The sequence below is a fragment of the Lineus longissimus genome, chromosome 12 (genome assembly GCF_910592395.1).
Source record: "Lineus longissimus chromosome 12, tnLinLong1.2, whole genome shotgun sequence".
Classification (NCBI taxonomy): domain Eukaryota; kingdom Metazoa; phylum Nemertea; class Pilidiophora; order Heteronemertea; family Lineidae; genus Lineus; species Lineus longissimus.
In genome coordinates this window covers 3,571,969-3,596,672 of record NC_088319.1, presented here as the reverse complement: position 1 = coordinate 3,596,672, position 24,704 = coordinate 3,571,969, and the positions used below count along the sequence as shown (strand labels likewise).

General features: G+C 39.9%; 2 protein-coding genes across 3 annotated transcripts; both read left to right on the top strand.

The window, feature by feature from the left end:
- Window positions 1-181: 181 nt before the first annotated feature.
- Window positions 182-11,566, top strand: LOC135497011 (titin-like). Of its 2 annotated transcripts, none has more exons than XM_064786643.1 (14): window positions 182-306; window positions 904-1,230; window positions 1,892-2,236; window positions 2,658-2,906; window positions 4,572-4,844; window positions 4,990-5,169; window positions 5,732-6,049; window positions 6,463-6,726; window positions 7,344-7,634; window positions 8,751-9,164; window positions 9,533-9,646; window positions 9,836-9,895; window positions 10,331-10,389; window positions 11,131-11,566. In XM_064786643.1, exons 1-14 carry the CDS (start codon window positions 237-239, stop codon window positions 11,173-11,175), a joined length of 3,009 nt encoding a protein of 1,002 aa, XP_064642713.1. In that variant the 5' UTR covers window positions 182-236; the 3' UTR covers window positions 11,176-11,566. The 2 variants fall into 2 exon arrangements, with proteins under 2 accessions (XP_064642713.1, XP_064642712.1); XM_064786642.1 differs by having other exon boundaries at window positions 4,990-5,316.
- An 896-nt stretch (window positions 11,567-12,462) lies between these two features.
- LOC135497010 (synaptogenesis protein syg-2-like) lies at window positions 12,463-24,317 on the top strand. The gene is made up of 15 exons (XM_064786640.1): window positions 12,463-12,559; window positions 13,126-13,452; window positions 14,028-14,372; window positions 14,795-15,043; window positions 17,307-17,579; window positions 17,739-18,065; window positions 18,670-18,987; window positions 19,899-20,162; window positions 20,690-20,980; window positions 21,349-21,639; window positions 21,974-22,390; window positions 22,613-22,726; window positions 22,915-22,974; window positions 23,096-23,154; window positions 23,902-24,317. The coding sequence occupies exons 1-15, from the start codon at window positions 12,490-12,492 to the stop codon at window positions 23,944-23,946; spliced, it is 3,450 nt and encodes a 1,149-aa protein (XP_064642710.1). The 5' UTR covers window positions 12,463-12,489; the 3' UTR covers window positions 23,947-24,317.
- Window positions 24,318-24,704: the final 387 nt, after the last annotated feature.

The following is a 24,704-nucleotide window of genomic DNA, read 5'->3' as shown; positions in this document are numbered from 1 at the left end:
GTGCACGCTCACCTGACTGTGCTAGTCAAAAACGCTGTTTTATATCAGCTTGGTATTGATCATGAATGTTCCACGGCCCAGTTCACTCAAAATGCTCTAAAAATACTTGAATTTAATCAATGCATAGCCTGAATACTATGACCTACATAGATAATATATTTTTGTAATGAAAACCGGAAGAGAAAATTTACAGAGCTCATCCATTTTGTATGGGATAATGTAAGGATGAACTAAACATGGCTGTTGGTGTATTCGTAGTGAGCTTCATTTTAGTTTCTCCGTTCATACCTCTGGGTTACCTGATCGGTGAGTATAATGACTCGAACATTGTCAAAAGCATTCATCGAAAACTTGGAAATTGAAAATCCCTTTGAACAATAAGACTTCTGCGCAGTCGCGTAACTAGGTCCATTGGCTGCTAAAAGAGGTCGCCATTTTCGACCCGCTCAACTACGATCCGCAGAGTAGTTCACAGAGGATAAATGATTTGCACCGAATTTACTGATTCTGATCAGATCTGTATACAATGTAATAGCAAGAACGCCACAGAAAAGGAAACACTCAATATTATTTTATATTGCCTAATTTTTGCGGGTGTTTTATCTTCGCGAAGTTGGTGAATATCCTGATTCGCGAAAATAAAAATCGTGAAACTCTGTATTTTATAGGAAAATATTTAAAGATTTCTTAATCAACCCTATAAAAAATCGTGGAAGTCTTAATTTTTCTGAAATTTTTTGTGAAAAAGATTGAGAGGCGCGAAAGTTAGCGGATTATAGACCCCCATTAACTTTGTCGTTGAGGCTGGTTATATATCATCTAACGTCATCAAAAGAGAAGATATTTTACAGGTAAGACGTAAATTGAAACTTCAAGATATAATGTCCATGATCATTGTTTCAGTTCCACCAAAGACACCAGTTTTATTTGGATTAGAACCTGCTGCTATCGGCTCCTACCGTGAACTCGTCTGCGGTGCGTCTCAACCTGATGCTGGAACCATAACCTATAAATGGTTCAAATACTCGATAGATAAAGGTGTACAGGACTGGGAGAGTAAAGGACCCATTGGTACAAGTCAGAAGTATATCTTTAGTCCAGTGACTGAGAGGAAAGTGTTCCACTCATTTTCAAAAGAGAACTCAGTCAGTGGAATGTACAAGTGTCGAGCATCGAACTCGGCCGGAACAAGCGACAGCGAATGGGGAGATCTGTATGTCTATACACCATGTGAGTTATTCAATAATATAGGCTTCTGAGAAGTAAATGTCCACTCTCTTGCGGGCATTCTAACAAAGGTTTTACATAAAGACTATGTCAAATGAAATAAAATACAAGAGGTTCTTCAGCTCAGTAAAACGAGTAATAGATAGAGCTTGATATATATTTTACAACAATCTCGCTGTGCGTTTAGAATTTTATTTTTCAGAAAGACTTCGATATTTTTTTGAAGCAATCTCACTGTGCGTTTAGAATTTCATATCTCATAACGATGCCACGAATGAAAACGAAGCCATTATCGAGTGACTGTTCTCGAATGACATTTGTGTCTTTTAGTCCACCATTAACTCTGTAACCCACATTACAAAAGTCTTACAAACGGACTATCCGATAAGTGTCAAAAACAAATTTAGATGTGGTGTTCTAATTGTGTTTTCTTTGTTATAGTGCATTCATATTTGTATCATATCGTTCTGGCCAAACGTACTTACGTAGTTGAACTCAGGAATCTGACCAGATCACATTTACCAGAAGATACTGGTGTTGTACTAGTTTATCCTCTATAATGACAACAGCTGCCAAGGGCTGTGTAACATTACTATTTGTGATCACACTTTTATATTTTGCCAGATCCATCTGAAAAATACGATAATCTCTGTTTCACTTCCAGGTTACTTGTTTACCGTGAGTGTTTTACCACCCAAACCTGCCATCGGAAGTACATTCAACCTCAACTGTTACATACCCAATCCAAGCGGAGTGACTGTGAAGTGGTTTAAGAAGGCTGATGCTTCATCTCCAGCTGTAGATGTAGCAGTAGCAAATAGCAAGGGATGCCATGCTCCAAGTAACCCACGCTACAGATGGAGCAGCTGTAGTCCACCAAGTGTCTCATCACCGACAAAGACATTCAATCTACAAGTCACCAATGCTCAGCCTTCTGATTCTGCTTACTGGATTTGTACGGATATTGGTCTAAGCTGCAACAGTAACCCAGTCAAGCCAGTGGTGCAAGGTAATGCGTTTCTTCGCCCTTTTTCTAATAAAATAACTTTCGCCCGTATAAAGGAACGGAGAGCACGCAACTAAAATAGTCATCTACACCGATGACTGGTTTATATACACCGAAGACTATTTAGTAATTTTCAGTACGTATTTCAGGTAGCTAGCTACAAATAGCTACAAATACTATGACCAGTTATGTGTATATACATTTTGTTTGTTACTTATTTTGGGAGCCCATACTACAATAGCCAGAGCATGATTGAGTCGTGCTGCCAGTGCATTGTGAAAAATATAGAAGCCAATTAAAATGCCACGATTAAGTGAAAGACAGAGGCAAACAAAATTGACCACGATTTGCCAGTCTCAGTCACGATACGAGAAGGGCGTTGGTATTCCAAACCACCCACTTACAATCAAATGAAATTTTTCAGCGCATCCAGGCACGCCACAGATCACGGGTTTCCCATCTGGACCAGTCATTGCTGGAACACAGCTCAACTTGAAGTGTGTGGCATCGCCCCCTGGAGATACATACGATTGGTACAAAGATGGTACAAAGGTTACAACGTCATCGAGTTACGACTTCCAAGTGACGAAGGAGTGTGGTGGTGTTTACAAATGTGTGGCGAGAAATACTGTCGGGTCTGCTCCAAGCAGTGACAAGACATTAGTCGTTTATTGTAAGTTATGATAATTTTTAAATATTTTCCCATTCGAACCATAAATAAACCTTTTGATCACTCTAAGTGGCATTTTACACATGAAGACACAATGTGAGAAACACTATTGACACTAGAAATAAGATGTCCATCGTACTTCCTTGTTGAAACACCAAAATGCATTTACATGTATATGTGGGCCAGTTGAAAAAACATAATTGCGACATTTCAATGCCCAAACTGATTTTTATTCATTGCTCTTCGTTGGTACATTTGACCTGTCTGTGTGGTGAATACAAACTTAAAAGCCCAGGCAAGTTCAATAGAAATTCTAGTCTGCTCGCTCAGTAAACCGTTCATGTCAACCAAACTAAAATGGAATTGGCTTCAGCTTTCTTATAAACGGCTGCTAGTTGTTCATAATTCGGTTGGAAAATGTAAGGGCGTGATTTAGTACAGTTACAATTACAATCTTGACACTAGAGGCGCTGATGTCGTTCCTAAACAACGGCTCTAGCACTGCTAAATTGCCACCATCTTGAAAAGCAGTACCGCGCATGTGGAAATGTAAAGAATCTTTACAATTGCAAAGAGGCTATCGCATCACCACTACGCCCGAGAACACGATGGCTGCACTACGCTGCATTGATAGTTTGCAATAAATTCACGTAAAAACACACCAGAACATCTCGGGTTTTATTTACAAAGATCATATTTTGTTATTTATTTATAAAACAAGCCATTTTATGAAAGAAGGTGGCACTTACTAGGCCTGGATAAGACTTTGGAGTTTGAAGTGGTGGTGACGCAGTGTTGAAAACACCTGAATCTCAGGATGCCGATATCCAAGATGGCGGAATTTTACCAATTCCAGTGTCTGAAATTGAATTTTAATTTCGGCACTGTGCGAGTTTGTTACAATTACAGTCTGGGTGTAATGTTACGAGGACTATAGTCATAGTCGTACGATACGTTATGAAAGACGTTTTTAAATACATGTAAATCAGACTCCACTGACGATACCAAAGCGATTCGATTCATTAAATCCACATTTGTCATATGGCAAGTGGAGACATGGGTCTTATGGCAATAGAGCCTATGACGACATTACTGTTGAAACAATGTAAAACTGCAGAATTGATAGCTTATTGCCTCTTCGGTCATTATCTAAAACAAGCCTGTTTGCTTCGAGGGTCGCAGCTAGTGAGGCTGAGAAGAGATAAAAGGGGTAAAACACGAACTAAAACTTACTATGGCAAAATGTCTCATCACGAGGTTGAAACTGGGGAAGGGAATCCCCAACAATGCAATGCACAGCGTGTTAGTTCTCATCACCGCAGGAAAAAAATTCATGCTCTAAATTTCTGCCCAAGTTTACTGTAGACTACCAAGGCTCATACACGGTCACAATGTACACTGTAATAAAAACGAAAATGTCAAAAAGCCTCTAAGATTTCCAATAGAAATACATCATTCTCTCTCAAACTGAATCATTCGCATCAACACTAGACATTGTGAGATTTTAGAATCAATGTCAGTCCGTGTTTAATTCATTAGCTCATTTAGACATGTAGGCCTCCCCCACAAAAGTGCAAAAGGAAACGGCAAGGCTATGCGTCAATTATAAAGAGAGCTAAAAGCTTAAGTCTAGTTACTCCCAATATAACTGCAGCATCATCGTTTCAGACAAACCTGATTCCGTGGTCGTGTCATCGGGAAAGACCTCATCCCATGTTGGAGAGAAGGACAAATTCTCCTGCACAGTCTCTGGCGGCAACCCCATCCCGACCGTGAAGATCTATTTCAAGAGGTCAGGCGGAACACCAGTAGAGGTCACCCAAGGTCAAGACAGGGTGGTGGCTAAAGAAGACAACCAGGCTGAGTACTACTGCGAGGCGAAGGTCTCTGGGTATCCCGCCTTCGATATGACTTCAAGCAGGAAGACATACAGTGTAACTTGTAGGTTTTATAATTTGTGAAATCTCAGTTCACTTCAACATAAAGAGCGTGAGAAAGCTACTCGGCCATTTGAGAGCATTGCTTATCACCATAGATAAAAATATGTAAAAGGAAGTACGGAAAATATCTAGCCATTCCTTTTCAGTTGCGAACACCAATGTTTCCTTTCTGAGTTACCCGACCGCTGCTGACCAGGTTGGTCAGGTAAAGAAGTTCACATGTGAGACGGATGAGAGTAACCCAGTTACCGACATCAAGTGGTATCAATATATTGGTTCTTCGTGGCGAAATGTCACAACCGGAATCTCGTCATCCGAGAGGAAAGGTGTGTATGGTGGAAAGATGAGGATCAGTGAGTGGTCTGTAACTGCAACAAAGGCAATGAATGGTGAACCTGTAAGATGTATGTCCATTTACTCCCTGCCTGGTCATAGGTTTACTTCATATGCCGATACTACAATGTATGTAAAATGTGAGTAGAAGCACCTGATACAGAAACGAGAATCTGAAGTGTTGACTAACACTAGTAGGAGGCTTTTTCCGACTTCTTATCGGTTTCTTTAACTCGTTTTCTCTGAAAATCCAACCTTTCAGGGCAAAGTCGGACAATGTTGCGTTAGACTTTTGTCGGATAAATCAGGAAAAAGTTAGAGAAACGGTCATAATATGTCGAAAAAGCCTACGAATAATGTAAGATTATAGATAAGTCATCGTTATGTACTTGTTGTTATTCGTTCCATTTACAATGTAAAATATGAGTAGATGAACAAAGTACGATAGAATGTACATTTATTGTAATTACATTTAAAATTTCTGGCAGCAAATTTTGATTTTAATCAGTATGCGTTAGCTACTATTCTATTCCGAACTTGATCTTCCAATTGCAGTTCGCCCATCAAAGATAACTATGCCAAAGAGACCACCAGCTGCGATCCACGAGGAGAACCCGATCATGATCATCTGTGAGACAGACAGTGCCAACCCAGTAGTGAATATCCAGTTCCACCGGAAGAGGGCAGGGGGAATCTGGGAGCAATTGACATCAGGGATAACATCTGTAGTTAGGGCTGCAAAATACAATGGCAGGATTCGGCAGAGTACTCTGGTTGTGACAGCCAATAGGTCGGACACACACGCTGTGTTTAAATGCGAGGTTCGTGAGGGTTCATTCCAGATCGAACAGATAACTACAGTTAATGTATATTGTACGTATTAGTTCTGCAAAACAGTGAAGTTTACATCATATCTTACCGTATTTTTCCCAAGTAGTTGAAGCATATGTTTTATCTTTGAATGTAATGTACTGAAAAATGTACTTACATGTGCAGTCACTGAATACATCACTCCTTGTAAAAACATTGATTGAGAATTATGGTTTCCAAAGTATCGTGCACTCATGATAACGTGGTTGTATACAAATTCTTAGCTGAAGTTTAGGGTCGTGATTCACTTGTCACGAGTTTTCTGAATAAGGCCTGAAAACACGACGTGAGGGTGAAATGTGACCTCGTGAATCGTTTCAGGCCACTCTTTGGAAATGACTTGTTGGTTCTTCATGTCTCGCATGCAAAGTGAACAGTGACACGTGAAAACGTATAAATTGTGGTATAATTTTCAGTTCCAGCAACCGCCAGATTGTCATCAGTCCCGTCTACAGTGAAAGAAGGTGATACTGTCACATTGACATGTAAATCAATCGGGGGTAACCCGACATCGTACACCTACATATGGTATTATAACATGGTACAGATACTGAATATGACTTCAAGACAATACAGAATATCATCAATGCAGTACAACGGAAGTGGGGAATATCGCTGTCGTGTGGTCAACTATTCTCCAGGTGGCATAGCTGATACAATATTGAAATTGGATGTTTTATGTGAGTACGAAGAACATGCAGATCTGTTTCAATGTATTTCGAAGCATTGCATATGAAATTTTAAATTGGTCTTAATAGTAAGCAAGTATTGGTTCAGTATTGGTCAGTAAGTAATAGCACATCTTCTATGGTGTCCACTAAATGATCAGTACCAGAACCCCGTAGATACACGTACCGTGTTGCACAAAGTTAACATGACAAAGAAATAATATTGTTTATCTTTTTAATTCGACCGAAGCTGAAATTGTAGGTCACGAAGAGTATTCTAACTTGTAGGTCACGAAGAGTATTCTAAACTCTGTTCTGCTGATATCTTTGTTGTCCCAAGTCAATCAGCTCTATCAAACAAGTGAGGGTGCGCGGAGTCTTCGCCTTTAAGTTCTATTGAGGACATGTCTTGTACGTCTTGACCACTGATTGTGGAAGTCAGATATGTCCCCAGTTTATGGACACGCCCTCGGATTTTCTACCCTTTCCCCACTGGTCATCACCCGATATATCTTGATTGACAGAAAATCGTATTCCTACTATAAAAGGCAGACGTGACTTTGGTAGGTTTCCAGTTAATGCATAGATGATTAAGTTGTTCTCACTAACCCCGTTTCATACACTTGCAGACAGAGCAAAATGGGATCCCAGTCTGCCGAGACTCCTCACCGTTTTTAGCAAACCAGGAGGACCAGCCAGGCTTACACTCAACGTCATCGCCAACCCACGACCAACCAATGTCACCTGGTATCACCCAAATCACAAGATGGCAAATGGGGAAAACTTCATCCCCGCGGAAGTAAATGGGATATATACACTGAGCAAGGGATCTGTAGGGACTCAAGACTATGGAAACTACACCGTCAAAGTGACTAATTCTGTTGGAATGTCATCTTTTGTTTTTGAACTTCTCAGCGGAGGTAAGTTGAAAACATGAGACATACTGTAGTTTTGCACTTCCCAGCTAAGTCAGCCCCTCTTTTTAAGGTGATTTTTTTTGAATAATTTAGGTGCTGAAAGAGAAACATTTTTGGAGTTTATGAATGGAGCTGAGAATTACAGAAATGAAGGAAAGGGGTATGTTATGAACTCCAATGCTGTGTTCACACTGAATACGAATTGAAACCGTTTTCTGTGTAATACTAGGTTAGCCAATCTATTTCTTCAAAAGTCCCTGACTGTCGTTAAGTTTATATAGCCAAAGTTGTCAAGAGGAGAGACCATTCCATGATAAAGTGACACTGCCTTTGACACCTGGGGAAATTTCTTTATATTCTCCATTCTCCAAATATGGCTCATTTGTGACTCGTTACCATAGTTTTTTCATATTCTATCATTCAAATACAATTGAACAGGCGCAACGCTGTTGATTGTTGGCCATACACATTAAACAAAATGTGTCAAAATGACAACTTTCCCATAATTTCCAGTGATATTTTGATATTTGGTAAGGACAAGGCTTGTGATCATATTTAAATATATATATCAAGTAGCTATGGGAGGTACTCGGAGTACAGACACTAGGTTAGCAATGACCCCTTTTAAAATAATTGATATTGCTGTCAAATTTAGGTGAATTTGTGAAAAAGTAATTAACGTAACTACAGTCCATTTCATAAGAAACTTGATCTCTGGCTGGTGACAGCAATTCTTGCGAATGCAATTATTACCTCGCCAAAACACCAAATAATTTGATGTCTTTGATTGAGTTTTGTTTATTCAACGTTTGACAGTCCATAGCTGATTTTGCCAAGTGATGCATTGTGTCCTACTGCAACCTTTCCTCAACTTCTCTCATCTCGAAAAGCAACGTTGACCTACATTACAACTCTTTCAAACAACGTTCTCGTGACTTTTTGATAAACATACAAAACAGTGGACGAAGGTACTAGGCAACGAGGTGAGAAAGTTCGAATAATAACAGCTGCCTACCGCAGCCTTTAAAACAAGGAGTCCCATTTCGAAGTTCGTCGTTGAACTTTCTTTCCTCATGTGACTTGATCTTTCCAATCATAAAACATTAAACATCTTTTCAGCTGCTCCAAATGACCCGACCATTAAGATCACCCGTAACGGGAGACTTGTGACGGTCGTGTTCGGGCCGCCGATTCGGGAGTACACAGGTTTCCAGCTGAAGTTCTGTGGACCAGGTCAGGCACCAAAAACAACAGGCTGCAGCTCGATTCGCTTTAATAACCAGGGACCAACGAAGTCAACTTACACAGTCAGCGTGACAAACGAGACCACGATCTATGTTTTCTACATGGATTTTTATGTTGGTGATGATGTTGTTTATAGTTCTGGTCAAGTGCATCCTAAACAGGCCGTGCCTGCTGGAAGTAGTCCTGATGGTGGCATGATAGCTGGCGTTGTTGTATCCGTTGTCATAGTTGTAGCTGTGGTGGTGGTCGTCGTCGTCCTACATAGGAGGAACATGGCATGCTTCGCTGGTAAGTTTACGTCAGAGAATACTTCCAAGGCGAAGGTATCGATATACAGTAGGACCTCCCTTAGCGGACACTTCTCTATTAAGGACACCCTATTTATAAAGGACACAGGTTTTGGTCCAAAATTTGATCTTTCCATTCAATTTGACCTCTCTAATCTGGAGACCTCTCTATCAAGGACAGCACTTGTCAGTCAAGGGTTGTCCTTTAGAGAGAGGTTCTATTGTACATGTATTTCTTGTAAGATGATTATATTATTCGTTTTAAGATATTGTTCACTTTCATAGACAAGTACAGGTTTTGCAAGGTTTTTGCAAGGTTCTAATAGTGTTGAAAGACTCTGTTTAAACAAAGTTCATTTACTGTTCAAGGTCGAAATAAACCCGATGAATCAAATCATGCTGATGGGAAAACTGGCAAAACGGAAGCTGATTCAGTTTTTCATGACCCTTTATACATGAACGTCGTCAACAGGACATTTGAAGGTAACGTTATTAGTTTTCGCACATTGAAGAGAAATCGGGCAGCAAATTGTGGCATTATCGTAATAATGATGCATGGTATCTGCATTACGTGTGATATGTACAGTACATTCACCAATACAGACTGATATACAGTTATAAAATACAAATACTAAGGTATACAATGCCAAAGTTTTCTCTTTCCACGTCTAGGTGACGATACTCCACATGAACCGGTTTATGTGAACTCTCCTCAACAGAATCCCGTGAAAGGTAAGTACATGTAGTCACAAGCTTACCATGTAAGTACAAAATACCCGCTGTAGCCTACGCAATACGCTTAATCGATTATATTGCACATGTACATGTATATGAAACGCTAACATTACTCATTGATAATATTCATCTGATTGTGAGTGAATATAAATCAGAATATTAATTTTTACACAATCAATGGAAAGAGTCTTTACCTTGACAGTTTCGAGAAGTGACACTTCTCTTCCTCAGAAAGTTAGTTAGTTCTGAGTTTGACCGCTGAGTCACGTGTGAGACGCCAGTTTGGCCGCTACATCTAGCGGTCAAACTCAGAACTAACTAACTTTCTGAGGAAGAGAAGTGTCACTTCTCGAAACTGTCAAGGTAAAAACTCTTTCCATTGATTGTGTAAAAATTAACATTCTGATTTATGCTAATATTACTCTTTTTCAGATGGCGGTGAAAATCCGTATGACGAAATGGAAAATCCATATGCTGACTTGAACATCACGGTAAGAGAATACAGTCATGCCCTTCCTGAGTTGTGTTGATATATTTCGCTGTTAGTTACAATGCAATGTTCATAACCTGATCAAGGTATAATTTGTAGAGCAGATTTGATCATGAATCTCGTGATTATTGAATGATAGCAATGAAGAACAAAGACGAATAAATGACCTATGGCCACATCACTAGCCAAGAGTTACTCGGTGACTTTCAAAGCCTGCACTTCACCAGTTCTGAAAGCTCTAGAACGTTCTTGGGTTGAAGGACGTCGCTTTGAACACGATTTAGTGACTCATCTATATCACATCACATCGTACATCTAGTCGGAATCTGTGGATCTGATTGGCTAGTACTCGTGAGCAAATCATTTAGGACATTTTGATATGCTTGTCCCTAGGCCAACAGATTCAAGTCATTTTCACCTCAGAAATATAAATTGAAAAGAATCTTTTGTTATTCGTGAAATTTTTAGAACACATTTCCTAAGATGAAGATAAAACGAGTTGAGCCTGAGCTGCCGATTTTTCAGTTTGAGGCTTTATTAGTGATCGTATGCGTTGCCAGTGTTGAGTGTCTTGATCAAAGGCATATAGAAAAGGACACATTTTTTAGAAGTTTATCACTGAAGCGAAATGTATCAGCATTTTTAGAATCAGTATAACTTTATAGCTGTATCCCCACCCCGCCTCCCTCACAGTTGACGCCTTTAATTGACACAATCCGGAAAAGTTTCATTTTTCTTTCAGCCTGATGTGATCGCAAGCCAGACGTATGCTGAATTGAAAATCTAGACGGAAAATGAAAGAGGGTTTCACGACTGTCCGGTTTGTGTCACATATGCAGAGTGACACGAGAAAATGACTAATGTTTTCCTGGCTCAAATATTTTGTTCTTTAATTTACAAAGTAAATTGGAGGAAAGCTAGTCCCCGGGGACAGCTAGTCCGTCTGTATGTATATATTTACCACTGTCACGTGTGTGAACACGAAACAAGAGTGACCATAACATATTTTATGTAGTTGTCCCCCCATTATACATAAGACTTGTAACTGCATCGGCAGTGCTGACCACATTAGGTCGGCATTGTAAATTGTGTATTGGGAGGTATTATCAACCTTGTGTTATAGAGCCGAGTTGAGAGTATATATTCATGATAGGCATAATATGTAAGTTTTGTGTTAATTTGAAATGCATAGAAAATAAAACTAATTATCTTTTAATCATTAAATATTGTTCAGTTGGTCTGTGTTACGCCAGGCCTGTAGATCCCATGAATTACTTATAACGCACTGTTCGTTCCAAGATTTCGCAGTTTGTTGTATTCAGTGTTATATGAATGTGACTGACAGGCATGCTTCGTTCTGCATGTTCTGCACTTGTTGGAGATGACCACGGTTAGCATTGGCGCGGGTCACATCATTTGGTGGCATTCATATTTTGGTCAATTTTTGGTACAAGTTCCCGATGTTCACTTTGCTGGTAAGATCTCCGCGGGGGATACGAACTGTCAGGAGGTCCCCATATTTGGTGTTGGGTTTTGCGGCGGGCTGATGATAATGATATCGTCAAGGATCACCTGATTTCACACAATATCCAGACCTTAACTGGCACTTATTTCCTCAATCTGTTATAAGCAGACAGCTTTCATGACAATAGTCACTGCCATGACCATGACGACATTTCACGACATTTCAACCAGGAAAACTGAGAAAGAAAACATGTTAACCTGTCTTGCTGTGTTCCTGAAACAATGAAAAAGGGAAACACCGGCCAAGAAAAGCGTAACATGAAGTACTCAACGTCACTCTAGATGATCAACACATGACAAAACCGTTTTCTGTCTCACAGCCATTCATTGTCGAGACTCACATGACTATGCTAATCAAAAACTCTCTTTTTTTCTAGCTTGGTATTGATATATGTTCCACGGCCTAGTTCACTTAAAAAGCTTTAAAAATATATATGCTATATTGGTCAATATTTGATCAATGCATAGCCTGAATGCTATGACCTACATTGAATAATATCTTCTTGTAATGAAAACCAGAAGAAAAAATTTAAAAGGCTCGTCCATTTGGATGTGATTATGTCGGAGTGAACTAAACATGGCTGTTGATGTTTTCGTCGTGAGCTTCATCTTAGTTTCTGCGTCAATCCCTCTGGTTCAGCTGATTGGTGAGTTATAACGCATAACATTTATCGTTAACTCGAAAATTGAAAATTGAAAATCGCTTTGAATAATTAGACTCCTGCGCCGTCGCGTAACTTGGTTCATTAGCTGCCAAAAGAGGCCGCCATTTTCGAACTACTCAACCACGATCCGTGAAGTAGATCACAGGTGCTTGAAGCAACCAGAATCATGATCAGCACCGAATTTACTGTTTCTGACAAGAAAAGTAAAATAACAAGAACGCCCACAGAAAAAGGAAACACTATATTATTTCAGATTGCCTTATTTTTGCAGGATTTTATTTCGCGAAGTTGGTGAATATCCTGATTCGCTAAAATAAAAATTGTAAAAATATGTATTTTATTGGAAAAAATTTAAGGATTTCTTAATCAATCAATTAAAAATAGTGAACATTTTAATTTTTCCAAAATTTGCGTGAAAAAGATTGAGAGGCGCGAAAGTTGGCGGATGTTATATCATCTAAACGTCATCAAAAAAGGAGATATTTTACAAGTAAGCCGTAAATTGAAAGTTTTGAAAGGTTTAATACTGTTCATTATCAATGTTTCAGTTCCACCAAAGACACCGGTTTTATCCGGATTTGAACCTGTTGCTATCGGCTCCTACCGTGAACTCGTCTGCGATGCGTCTCAACCTGATACCGCGACCATCACCTATAGATGGTATAAATACTCGATTGTTCATGGTGTAGAAAATTGGGAAAGTAAAGGACCCATTGGTACAGGACAGAAGTACGTCTTCAATCTAGTGACTGAGAAGCAAGTGTTCCACACAGGTAACCCTGCAGAGCCTGTCAGTGGGAAGTACCTGTGTCGAGCATCGAACTCGGCCGGAACAAGAGACAGCGAATGGGGAGATCTGTATGTCTATAGACAATGTGAGTTATTCAATAATATAGGCTTCTGAGAAGTAAATGTCCACGTCCTTTTTGGCCGCTGCGCTAAAACCGATGTCCTCGTAGTTTAGTTTTATTCCAATAAAACTTAATTTGGGATCAAAATGCATTTTTACATTTTAGTAGCCATGGTTACGGTATACTATTGTGTATGTATTCGTGTACACTGACGTAGTGCATCGAGTGTCGACTTGTTTTGCTCTGTATCGCTTTTTAAAAGGCCATTTAAAAAGCTCAAAATAAAAAAGCGTTGCCATATTATGTTTATTGTACAGGCCCTATTAACTGATATTATTGGATAAAACATGGTTACATATACAGTAGAACCTCTCTATTAAGGACACTACTGGGACTGACAAATACTGTCCTTAATAGAGAGATTAAATTGAATTGTAACAACCAGTTTGGGACTTATACTAGTGTCCATGATAGAGAGGTTTTCCTTAATAGAGAGGTGTCCACTAAGGGAGGTTCCACTGTATACACTTATCTCAGATGTATAACACGACTCATCGCTATACAGAAAAAAACACGATAATCTTCTGTTTCACTTCCAGGTTCCTTGTATACCGTGAGTGTTTCACCACCCAAACCTGCCATCGGAGGTACATTCACCCTCAACTGTCACATACCCAATCCAAGTGGAATGTCTGTGTATTGGTTAAAGAAGGCTGATGCTTCATCTACTTATTCAGGTGTAGCAGGAGCAAATAAGAAGTTATGCTTTGATACAAGTAACCCACGCTACAGTTGGAGCAGCTGCATCCCACCAAGTATCTCATCACCGACAAAGACATTCAATCTACAAGTCACCAATGCTCAGCCTTCTGATTCTGGTTACTGGATTTGTCAGGATATTAGTCTAAGCTGCAACAGTAACCCAGTCAAGCCAGTGGTGCAAGGTAACGCATTTCCTAGCCCTTTTTGTTATCAAATAACTTTCGCCCGTATAAAGGAACGGAGAGCAAGCAACTAAAATATTCATCTACACCGATGATTGGTTTATCTACAGCGCAGTCTGTTTCGTAATTTTCAGTACGTATTTCAGGTAGCTAGCTACAAATAGCTGCAAAAACTATGACAGTTATGTGTATATACATTTTGTATGTTACTTCTTTTGGGAGCCCATACTACAATAGCCAGAGCATGATTGAGTCGTGCTGCCAGTGCATCGTGAAAAAATATAGAAGCCAAGTAAAATAACACGATTAAGTGAAAGACAGAGGTAAACAAAATTGACCACGATTTGCCAGTCTAAGTCACGATACGAGAAGGGCGTTGGTATTCCAAACCACCCTCTTACAATAAAATGAATTTTTTTCAGCTCACCCAGGCACGCCACAGATCACCGGTTTTCCATCAGAACCAGTCATTGCTGGAACACAGCTCAACTTGAAGTGTGTGGCCTTGCCTCCTGGAGATACCTACGATTGGTACAAAGATGGCACAAAGGTTACAACATCATCGGGTTACGACTTCCAAGTGACAAAGGAGAGTGCTGGTGTTTACAAGTGTGTGGCGAGAAATGATGTCGGGTCTGCTCCAAGTAGTGACAAGACATTAGTCGTTTATTGTAAGTCATGATAATTTTTCCATATTTTCCCATTCGAACCATAAATAAACCTTTTGACCACTCTAAGTGGCATTTTACACATGAAGACACAATGTGAGAAACACTATTGACTCTAGAAATAAGATGTCTATCGTACTTCCTTGTTGAAACACCAGAATGCATATACATGTACATGTGGGCCAGTTGAAAAAATATAATTGCGACATTTCAATTCCCAAACTGATTTTTATTCATTGCTCTTCTTTGGTGCATTTTGACATGTCTATGTGGTGAATACAAACTAAAAAGCCCAGGTAAGTACAATAGAAATTCTAAAAAACCTTTCATGTCAACCAAACTAAAATGGAATGAGCTCGGCTTTCTTATAAACGGCTGCTAGTTGTTCATAATTCGGTAGGAAATGTATGGGAGTGTTTTAGTACAGTTGCAATTATCATTTGGGTGTAATGTTACGAGGACTATAGTCATAGTCGTACGATACGTTATGAAAGACGTTTTTAAATACATGTAAATCCGACTCCACTGAATACCAAAGCGATTCGATTCATTAAATCCACATTTGTCATATGGTAAGTGGAGACATGGGTCTTATGGCAACTGAACCTATGACGACATTACTGTTGAAACAATGTAAAACTACAGAATTGATAGCTTATTGCCTCTTCGGTCAGGTAGTTGTTAAAGCTTGGAATCAGTGAAACCATGTAACCTGTGCTAAACCATGGAATCAGTCCTAAAAATGCATAAAAACATGAAATAATGCGATTGGAACCTAAGGTGGTTACGAATCAATATTTGGAGCTTATTTTACATTATCAGATCGGAATTTGACGGTAGAATAGAAATCAGTCGCATTTCCGATTCAACAATCTATATTTTAGAACAACCCAGTCATACCTCGCCTCCAGTGTACATTACTGATCTCCCAAATATGGGCAAGCACGTCACGACACGCCCATCACACACCCATAATATGGACAAATCAGCGCTCCGCTTACTACGCCACCACACGGGGCCTAATTGAACTACGGAGCGGTGTAATCATACAGGGTGATACAGAGAAGATTGACTACATCATGCAGTATCGGCTGGCACTTATCCGTACACCATCTTAAACATGACAAGAAACGTATAAGAAGATTTATTACCGAGGGTTTTAGCCGGGTTTGGAGATGAAAAATGAGAACGAATTCCTTCACGGTGAGCGATTTCGTACATTTTCATGTACACATCGAGGGATATAGAGATATTTTCGTGATGTCACCAGTTCTAAGCAGGCACATTTTTTTAGTGATTCCCGTGTACATGTGTGTCCTATCTACCAAGCTTAATTAGAGCATTATATATACAAAATGATTCTTCTAATAAAAACGTTTTATTTTAGTATATGGAATACAAAACAATCACAAAACCTTTCTTTTGCTTTCATTGAAAAGAAATCATTAGATATTTGCAATTGCGGCCCGGCATGAATGTAAGTTTATTTTTTAACGACAACAACGCATTTAAAATGCATTCCATGATGACGTCATCCTCCATAAAAAGGTGGTTTCTGGAACTACTGGCAAATTGCTATCAATAATGTCAGCTGGGACGAGATTGGCAGTTGGAAGGATATAAATTGTGGAAGGAACGCACCTGATTTCACGCGGTACTTGCACAGTGATTCCACGGTTTAGTACCGACTATTCCATGGTTTAGAACAGGTAACATGGTTTCACTGATTCCAAGTTTTATCAACTACCCTTCGGTCATTATCTAAAACAAGCCCGTTGGCTTCGAGGCTGAGGAGTGATAAAAGGGGTAAAACACGAACTAAAACTTACTATGGCAAAATATCTCATCAAGAGGTTGAAACTGGGGAAGGGGAATCCCCAACAATGCAATGCACAGCGTGTTAGTACTTATCACCGCAGGAAAAAAATTCATGCTCTAAATTTCTGCCCCAAGTTTACTGTAGACTACCAAGGCTCATACACAGTGACAATGTACACTGTAATAAAAACGAAAATGTCAAAAAGCCTCTAAGGTTTCTAATAGAAATACTTCATTCTCTCTCAAACTGAATTATTCGCATCAACACCAGACATTGTGAGATTTCAGAATCAATGTCAGTCCGTGCCTAATTCATTAGCTCATTGAGACATGTAGGCCTCCTCCACAAAAGTGCAAAAGGAAACGGTAAGGCTATGCGTCCATTATAAAGGGAGCTAAGAGCTTAAGGCTGGCTGCTCCCAATATAACTGCAGCATCATCGTTTCAGACAAACCTGATTCCGTGGTCGTGTCATCTGGAAAGACCTCATCCTATGTTGGGGAGAAGGACAAGTTCACCTGCACAGTCTCTGGCGGCAACCCCGACCCGACCGTTAAGCTCTATTTCAAGAGGTCAGGTGGAACACCAGTAGAGGTCACCCAAGGTCAAGATAGGGTGATGGCTAAAGAAGACAACCAGGCTGAGTACTACTGCGAGGCGAAGGTCACTGGGTATCCCGCCTTCGATACGACTTCAAGCAGGAAGACATGCAGCGTAACATGTACGATTTATCTCTTGCGAAATTTCAGTCTACTTCCGCATTAAGAGCGTGAGGAAATTGTTATAAACCTCTAACTCGGCCATTTTAAAGTATTGTTTATCCCGATAGGTAAAAACATGGAAAAGAAGGCGAAGATAATTTCTAGCCATTCCTTTTCAGTTTCAAACACCAAGGTTTCCTTTCTCAATAACCCGACCGTTGCTGTCCAGGCTGGTCAGGTAAAGAAGTTCACATGTGAGACGGATGAGAGTAACCCAGTTACCTACATCAAGTGGTATAAAAGTACTGGTTCTTCATGGCGAGATGTTACAAGCGGAATCTCATCATCCGAGAGGAATGGTGCGTACGGTGGAAAGATCAGGATAAGTGAGTGGTCTGTAACTGCAACAAAGTCAATGAATGGTGCAACGATAAGATGTGCGTCCACCTACTCCCTGACTGGTCATGTTTTTACGACAAATACCGATACCACAATGTATGTAAAATGTGAGTAGATGAACCAACTTGTACAGAACCGAGAAACCGATGTGCTGACTAACACTAGTTCATGTAGGAGGCTTTTTCCGACTTCTTTACGGTTTCTCTAACTTGTTTTCCCTAGAAATCCGACATTTCGGGGAAAAGTCGGTCAAAGTCACACTTTTGTCGGATAAATCAGGGAAAAGTTGGAGAAACCGTGAAGAAGTCAGAAAAGCCTCCAAAAAGTGTAAGATGAGCCATCATTATGTACTGGTACATGTAGCCATTTGTTCCATTCTTACAAGAATGTTTGTAAAAAATATGAGTAGATGAACAACGTACGATAAAATATGAATTTATTGTAAATACATTTAAAAGTTCTGGCAGCAAATTCAAACGACAACATGTGGTAGTATACGTCAATATCCAGAACACAGCAACTCATTCGGAAATAACGCATTTCTGAACATGTTTTCGAAACATCTTTACCGTGATGGAGGTTATTCGATGAAAGTAGCAAACACACCCTTGGCAGCAGGTTATAAACCCAACATGCATATCAGTTTGTTTCGTGCAATCTATGCGTTACCTACCATTCTGTTCAGAACATCACTCCACCTTTCACTTGCAGTTAACCCATCAAAGATAACTTTGCCACAAATACCACCGAGAGTGATCTACGAGGGGAAACTGATCACGATCATCTGTGAGACAAACAGCGCCAACCCGGTTGCGAATGTAACGTTCCACCGGAAGAGGACAGGAGGAACCTGGGAGCAACTGACGTCGGGGATAACATCTGAAGACAGGGCGGCAGAATACAATGGCAGGATTCGGAAGAGTACTTTGGTTGTGACAGCCAATAGGTTGGACACACAGACTGTGTTCAAATGCGAGGTTCGTGATGGGTCATTCCAGATGGAACAGACAACTACAGTTAATGTATATTGTACGTATAAGTTCTGCAAAACAGTGAAGTTTTCATCAACTATGGTGTTACAAAAGTACAACTGGAATAGGGATCAGCTGCCTGATGAATGTATAATGCTATGGGACATCAATAGGGAATTTTGGGGATTGGGGCATAATAGGGTTGCCATCCAAGTTAGGGAATTGCTTGAAATGCGGGAGGCAGGGAATCATATTCTCACAAAAGAGGAAATAGACATGATAATTAACTTTTTGTGTAGAGGTTGATTTGATGGAGTATTGTTTTTGGTGTTAGTTTTATTGTGATAGTTCAAGATACTAATGTAACTTATTCAGGATCATCTCCAAGAATGAGAGGTTTTCGGGTTCGACTCTCAGTCTTACCTTTTACTTTGTTTGCCTTATCGTAAACTTGTATTTGCACCCAACTCTGTATTGTCTTATTGCACCTTATTTTTTGTTATCTGTACAACGGAAAGTAGTACGAATAAACATAATGTTACAGTGCTTCTCCCCATTAGTTGAAGCGAATGTAATGTACTGTAAAATGTATTTACATAGTGCAGACACTGAATGAATTGCTCCTTGTAAAAACATTGATTGAGAATTATGGTTTCCAAATTATGATATGCACTCACGATATCGTGGTTGTATTAACACTCTTGGCCGGAGTGGTATGGTTCACTTTGTCACTTGTCGGGATTCACTTGTCGCGGGTTAACTGACTAAGCCTGAAAACACGACGTTAGGGTGAAAAGTGACAACGCGAATCGCATGTAGCCCGCTCTTTGCAAATGACTTGTTCGGTCTTCACGTTACGCATTAAAAGTGAACAGTGACATGTAACATGTGAAAACGTGACTCTATATAAATTACAGCCTTACCCACTATTGATTTTTCCATGCCTAGATATTGTGATTTTATTTTCAGACCCAGCAAGCGTCGTATTATCATTAGCCTCGACTACAGTGAAAGAAGGCGATACTGTCACATTGACATGTGAAGCAAGAGGGGGTAACCCGACAGCGTACACCTACAAATGGTATTATAACATGACACAGATACCGAATACGACTTCCAGACAATACAGAATATCATCAATTCAGTACAACAGGAGTGGAGAGTATCGCTGTCGTGTGGTCAACTATTCTCCAGGTGGCATAGCTGATGCATCATTAAAATTGGATGTTTTATGTGAGTACGAAGAACCTGCAGAGCTGTTTCAATATATTTCTTAGCATTGCATGTAAATCTTTAAACTGGTTTAATTTTTATATTGTTATATTGATTAGCAAGTAATATGGGACTCCAAATTGGTCTAAACATGGTTTGCAAGGAATATATGTATGATAAATATTAGCACGACGCCTAAAAATGTCAAATTGCATCAAATGCTCCATACAGGAACTCCATAGATATCATGTTCCCAAGACAGCTCTATCATTCAGGGAGTGCAGAGTCTATGCATTTAACTAAAGGTCATTCCTTGGGTTTGACTGATGAATTGATGTCCGTTAGGTTAGTTACAATGTATGGCCATGCCCTCGGATTTATTTGAAATATGTATCTGAAATACGTGATTGCGACGACCCTTCCACGGGCTAGTTTTTCTCCATAATTTACATTATGACTCACACTTACGGACGAGACTTCGCGGGTTTCAAGTTTATGCTCAGATGATTTAAAAGTTGTTCTCACTGTCCAGTTTCGTGCACTTGCAGACAAAGCAAAATTGGATCCCAATCTGCCGAGACTCCTCACCGTTGAAAGCAGACCATTAAGACCAGTCATGTTTACACTCAACGTCATCGCCAACCCTCGACCAACGAATGTTACGTGGTATCACCCAAATCACAAGATGGCAACCGGGGAAAACTTCATCCCCGCGGAAGTAAATGGGGCATACACACTGAGCAAGGGATCTGTAGCGACTCCAGACTATGGAAACTACATCGCCAAAGTGACTAATTCTGTTGGAATGTCATATTTTGCTTTTGAACTTCTCCGCGAAGGTATGCTGAAAACATGAGACAACATACTGTGCACTTCCAGCTTAGTCAGTCCCTTAAGCTGAATTTTTATGAAATAATTTACTCTGCCGATAGAAATTTCTTTGGGGGTTTATGAATGGAGCTGAGAATGCCAGAAATGAAAGAAAGGGGTGTGTACTCAAAATAATACTAGGTTAGCCAATCTATTTTTTAAATGTTTTCTGACAGGCGTCACGTTTATAGCCAGAGAAGTCAAAAGGAGAGACCATAGTCCATTCCATGATAAAGTGGCACTGCTTATGACTGGGGAAAATGTCTTTATATTCTTCATTTTCCCAATATGGCTCATTTGTGACACATTACCTTAATTTTTCGTTATTGGTTTCTAGGTCCACCACGCATTCCGTGCTGTCTGAAAGCAGACAACGTTAGTGCAGTTTCAGTGACCTTGACCTTTAGGAGTAACTTCAATGGCAGATCACAACAGCAGTTCACCATCGAGAGCAAAAACGGAAGCACCATCGACAGATACATCAATATAGCTGACCCGTGCTTTGCGAAAGATGTAGTGAGAAAAATAGCAGGACTGAAGAGCAATTCGATGTATGAATTCCGGGTTAAAGTGGACAACGAATATGGCACCAGTGGCTATGGAGACGTACTTAAAGTACAGACACTAGGTCAGCCATGATATATTTTTTCTGTCTGTCGTTTATTGCAAAATTAGTCAAAAACTAATCAAAGAGACAATAGTCCATTTGCGAAAATTGCCATTGGAAAGCTCGAGAAGTAACGTCGACGTACATTACAACTCTTTCCAACAACTTTCTCATGACTTCTTGATGAAAATATAAACCAGAGGACGAAGGTACCAGGCAACGACGTGAGCAAGTAAGAAAATGATAGCTGCCTACCACAACCTTCAAAATAAGGAGTCCCATTTTGGATTTCGTTGTTCTTTCCTCATGTGACTTTATCTCTAATCATAAAAAAAATTGTCAAAAACTTTTTCAGCTGCTCCAAATGTCCCGACGTTTAAGATCACCCGTAACGGGAGACTGGCGACCGTGGTGTTCGGGCCGCCGATTCGGGAGTACACAAGTTTCCAGCTCAAATTCTGTGGGCCCAGTCAGACACCAAAAACGTCTGGATGCGGCGGGGTTCGCTTCACCATCCATGATCCAACGACATCAACTTACACAGTTAGTGTGACACACGATACCACGATCTATGTTTTCTACATGGATTTGTATATTGGCGATGATGTTGTTTATAGTTCTGGTCAAGTGCATCCTAAACAGGCCGTGCCGGCTGGAAGTAATCCTGATGGTGGCATGATAGCTGGTGTGGTTGTCGCCGTCGTCATCCTGGTAGCAATGGTGGTGGTGGTTGTCGTCGTGCTACATAGGAGGAACATGGCATGCTTTGCTGGTGAGTTTAGAGAGAATACTCCCAGCGCGAAAGACTCGATATGATTCTTCTACGATTATTATATTGTTCGATTTATGATATATTCACTTTCATATACAAGTACAAGATTTGCAATGTTTTTGTAATATTTTTTATAGTTGCTACTCTAGACAGGACAGGATTCTTCAGATTTGGCTGAAATCTTAGTAATACCTGTTTCGACCTGGTTTATTTATGTTTAAGGTCGAAATAAACCCGATGAATCAAACCATGATGATGGGAAAACTGGCAAAACGGAAGCTGATTCGGTTTTGCATGACCCTTTATACATGAAAGTCGTCAACAGGGCATTTGAAGGTAACATTTTCAGTTTTCGCACATTGAAGAGAAATCGGGCGGCAAATTGTGGCATTATCGTAATAATGATGCATGGTATCTGCATTACGTGTGATATGTACAGTACATTCACTACTACAGACTGATATACAGTTATAAAATACAAATACTCAGTATACAATACCAAAGTTTCCTCTTTCCACACCTAGGTGGCGATACTCCACATGAACCGGTTTATGTGAATTCTCCTCAACAGAATCCCGTGAAAGGTAAGTAGTCACAATCTTACCATGTAAGTACAAAATACCCGCTGTAGCCTACGCAATATACGCTTAATCGATTATATTGCACATGTACATATAATGAAACACTAACATTACTCTTTTTCAGATGGCGGTGAAAATCCGTATGACGAAATGGAAAATCCATATGCTGACTTGAACATCACGGTAAGAGAATACAGTCATGCCCTTCCTCAGTTGTGTTGATATATTTCGCTGTTAGTTACAATGCAATGTTCATAAACTGATCAAGGATAAATTTGTAGAGCGGATTTGATAATGAGTCTCGTGATAATTGAATGATAGCAATGAAGAACAAAGACGAATAAATGACCAATGGCCGCATCACTAGCCAAGAGTTACTCGGTGACCTTCAAAGCCTGCACTTCACCAGTTCTGAAAGCTCTAAAACGTTCTGGGGTTGAAGGACGTCGCTTTGAACACTATTTAGTGACTCATATATATCACATCACATCGTACCTCTAGTCGGAATCCGTGGATCTGATTGGCTAGTACTCGTGAGCAAATCATGTAGGACACTTTGATATGCTTGTCCCCTGGCCCACAGATTCAAGTCATTTTCACCTCAGTAATATAAATTGAAAAGAATCTTTTGTAATTCGTGAAATTTTTAGAACACATTTCCTAAGATGAAGATAAAACGAGTTGAGCCTGAGCTGTCGCTTTTTCGAGACAGTTTGAGGCTTTATTAGTGATCGTATGCGTTGCCAGTGTTGAGTGTCTTGATCAAAGGCATATAGAAAAGGACACATTTTTTTAGAAGTTTATCACTGAAGCGAAATGTATCAGCATTTTTAGAATCAGTATAACTTTATAGCTGTTGCCCCACCCCGCCTCCCTCACAGTTGACGCCTTTAATTGACACAATCCGGAAAAGTTTCATTTTTCTTTCAGCCTGATGTGATCGCGAGCCAGACGTATGCTGAATTGAAAGATTGAAAATCTAGACGGAAAATGAAAGAAGGTTTCACGACTGTCCGGTTTGTGTCACATATGCAGAGTGACACGAGAAAATGACTAATGTTTTCCTGGCTCAAATATTTTGTTCTTTAATTTACAAAGTAAATTGGAGGAAAGCTAGTCCCCGGGGACAGCTAGCCCGTCTGTATGTATATATTTACCACTGTCAAGTGTGTGAACACGAAACAAGAGTGACCATAACATATTTTATGTAGTTGTCCCCCCATTATACATAAGACTTGTAACTGCATCGGCAGTGCTGACCACATTAGGTCGGCATTGTAAATTGTGTATTGGGAGGTATTATCAACCTTGTGTTATAGAGCCGAGTTGAGAGTATATATTCATGATAGGCATAATATGTAAATTTTGTGTTAATTTGAAATGCATAGAAAATAAAACTAATTATCTTTTAATCATTAAATATTGTTCAGCTGGTCTGTGTTACGCCAGGCCTGTAGATCCCATGAATTACTAAAACGCACTGTTCGTTCCAAGATTTCGCAGTTTGTTGTATTCAGTGTTATATGAATGTGACTGACAGGCATGCTTCGTTCTGCATGTTCTGCACTTGTTGGAGATGTCCACGGTGAGCATTGGCGCGGGTCACATCATTTGGTGGCATTCACATTTTGGTCAATTTTTGGTACAAGTTCCCGATGTACATTTTGCTGGGAAGATGTCCTCGGGGGATACGAACTGTCAGGAGGTCCCCATATTTGGTGTTGGGTTTTGCG

Bases quoted from the DNA above. Each gene is read 5' to 3' on its own strand.
- LOC135497011 (XM_064786642.1), top strand. From the start codon at position 237: ATGGCTGTTGGTGTATTCGTAGTGAGCTTCATTTTAGTTTCTCCGTTC. The intron at 2,907-4,571 runs GTAAGTTATGAT...TCATCGTTTCAG, and splicing joins CAAGACATTAGTCGTTTATT to ACAAACCTGATTCCGTGGTC. The intron at 5,317-5,731 runs GTGAGTAGAAGC...TTCCAATTGCAG, and splicing joins TACTACAATGTATGTAAAAT to TTCGCCCATCAAAGATAACT.
- LOC135497010 (XM_064786640.1), top strand. From the start codon at position 12,490: ATGGCTGTTGATGTTTTCGTCGTGAGCTTCATCTTAGTTTCTGCGTCA. The intron at 18,066-18,669 runs GTGAGTAGATGA...TTTCACTTGCAG, and splicing joins TACCACAATGTATGTAAAAT to TTAACCCATCAAAGATAACT. The intron at 20,163-20,689 runs GTGAGTACGAAG...GTGCACTTGCAG, and splicing joins ATTAAAATTGGATGTTTTAT to ACAAAGCAAAATTGGATCCC.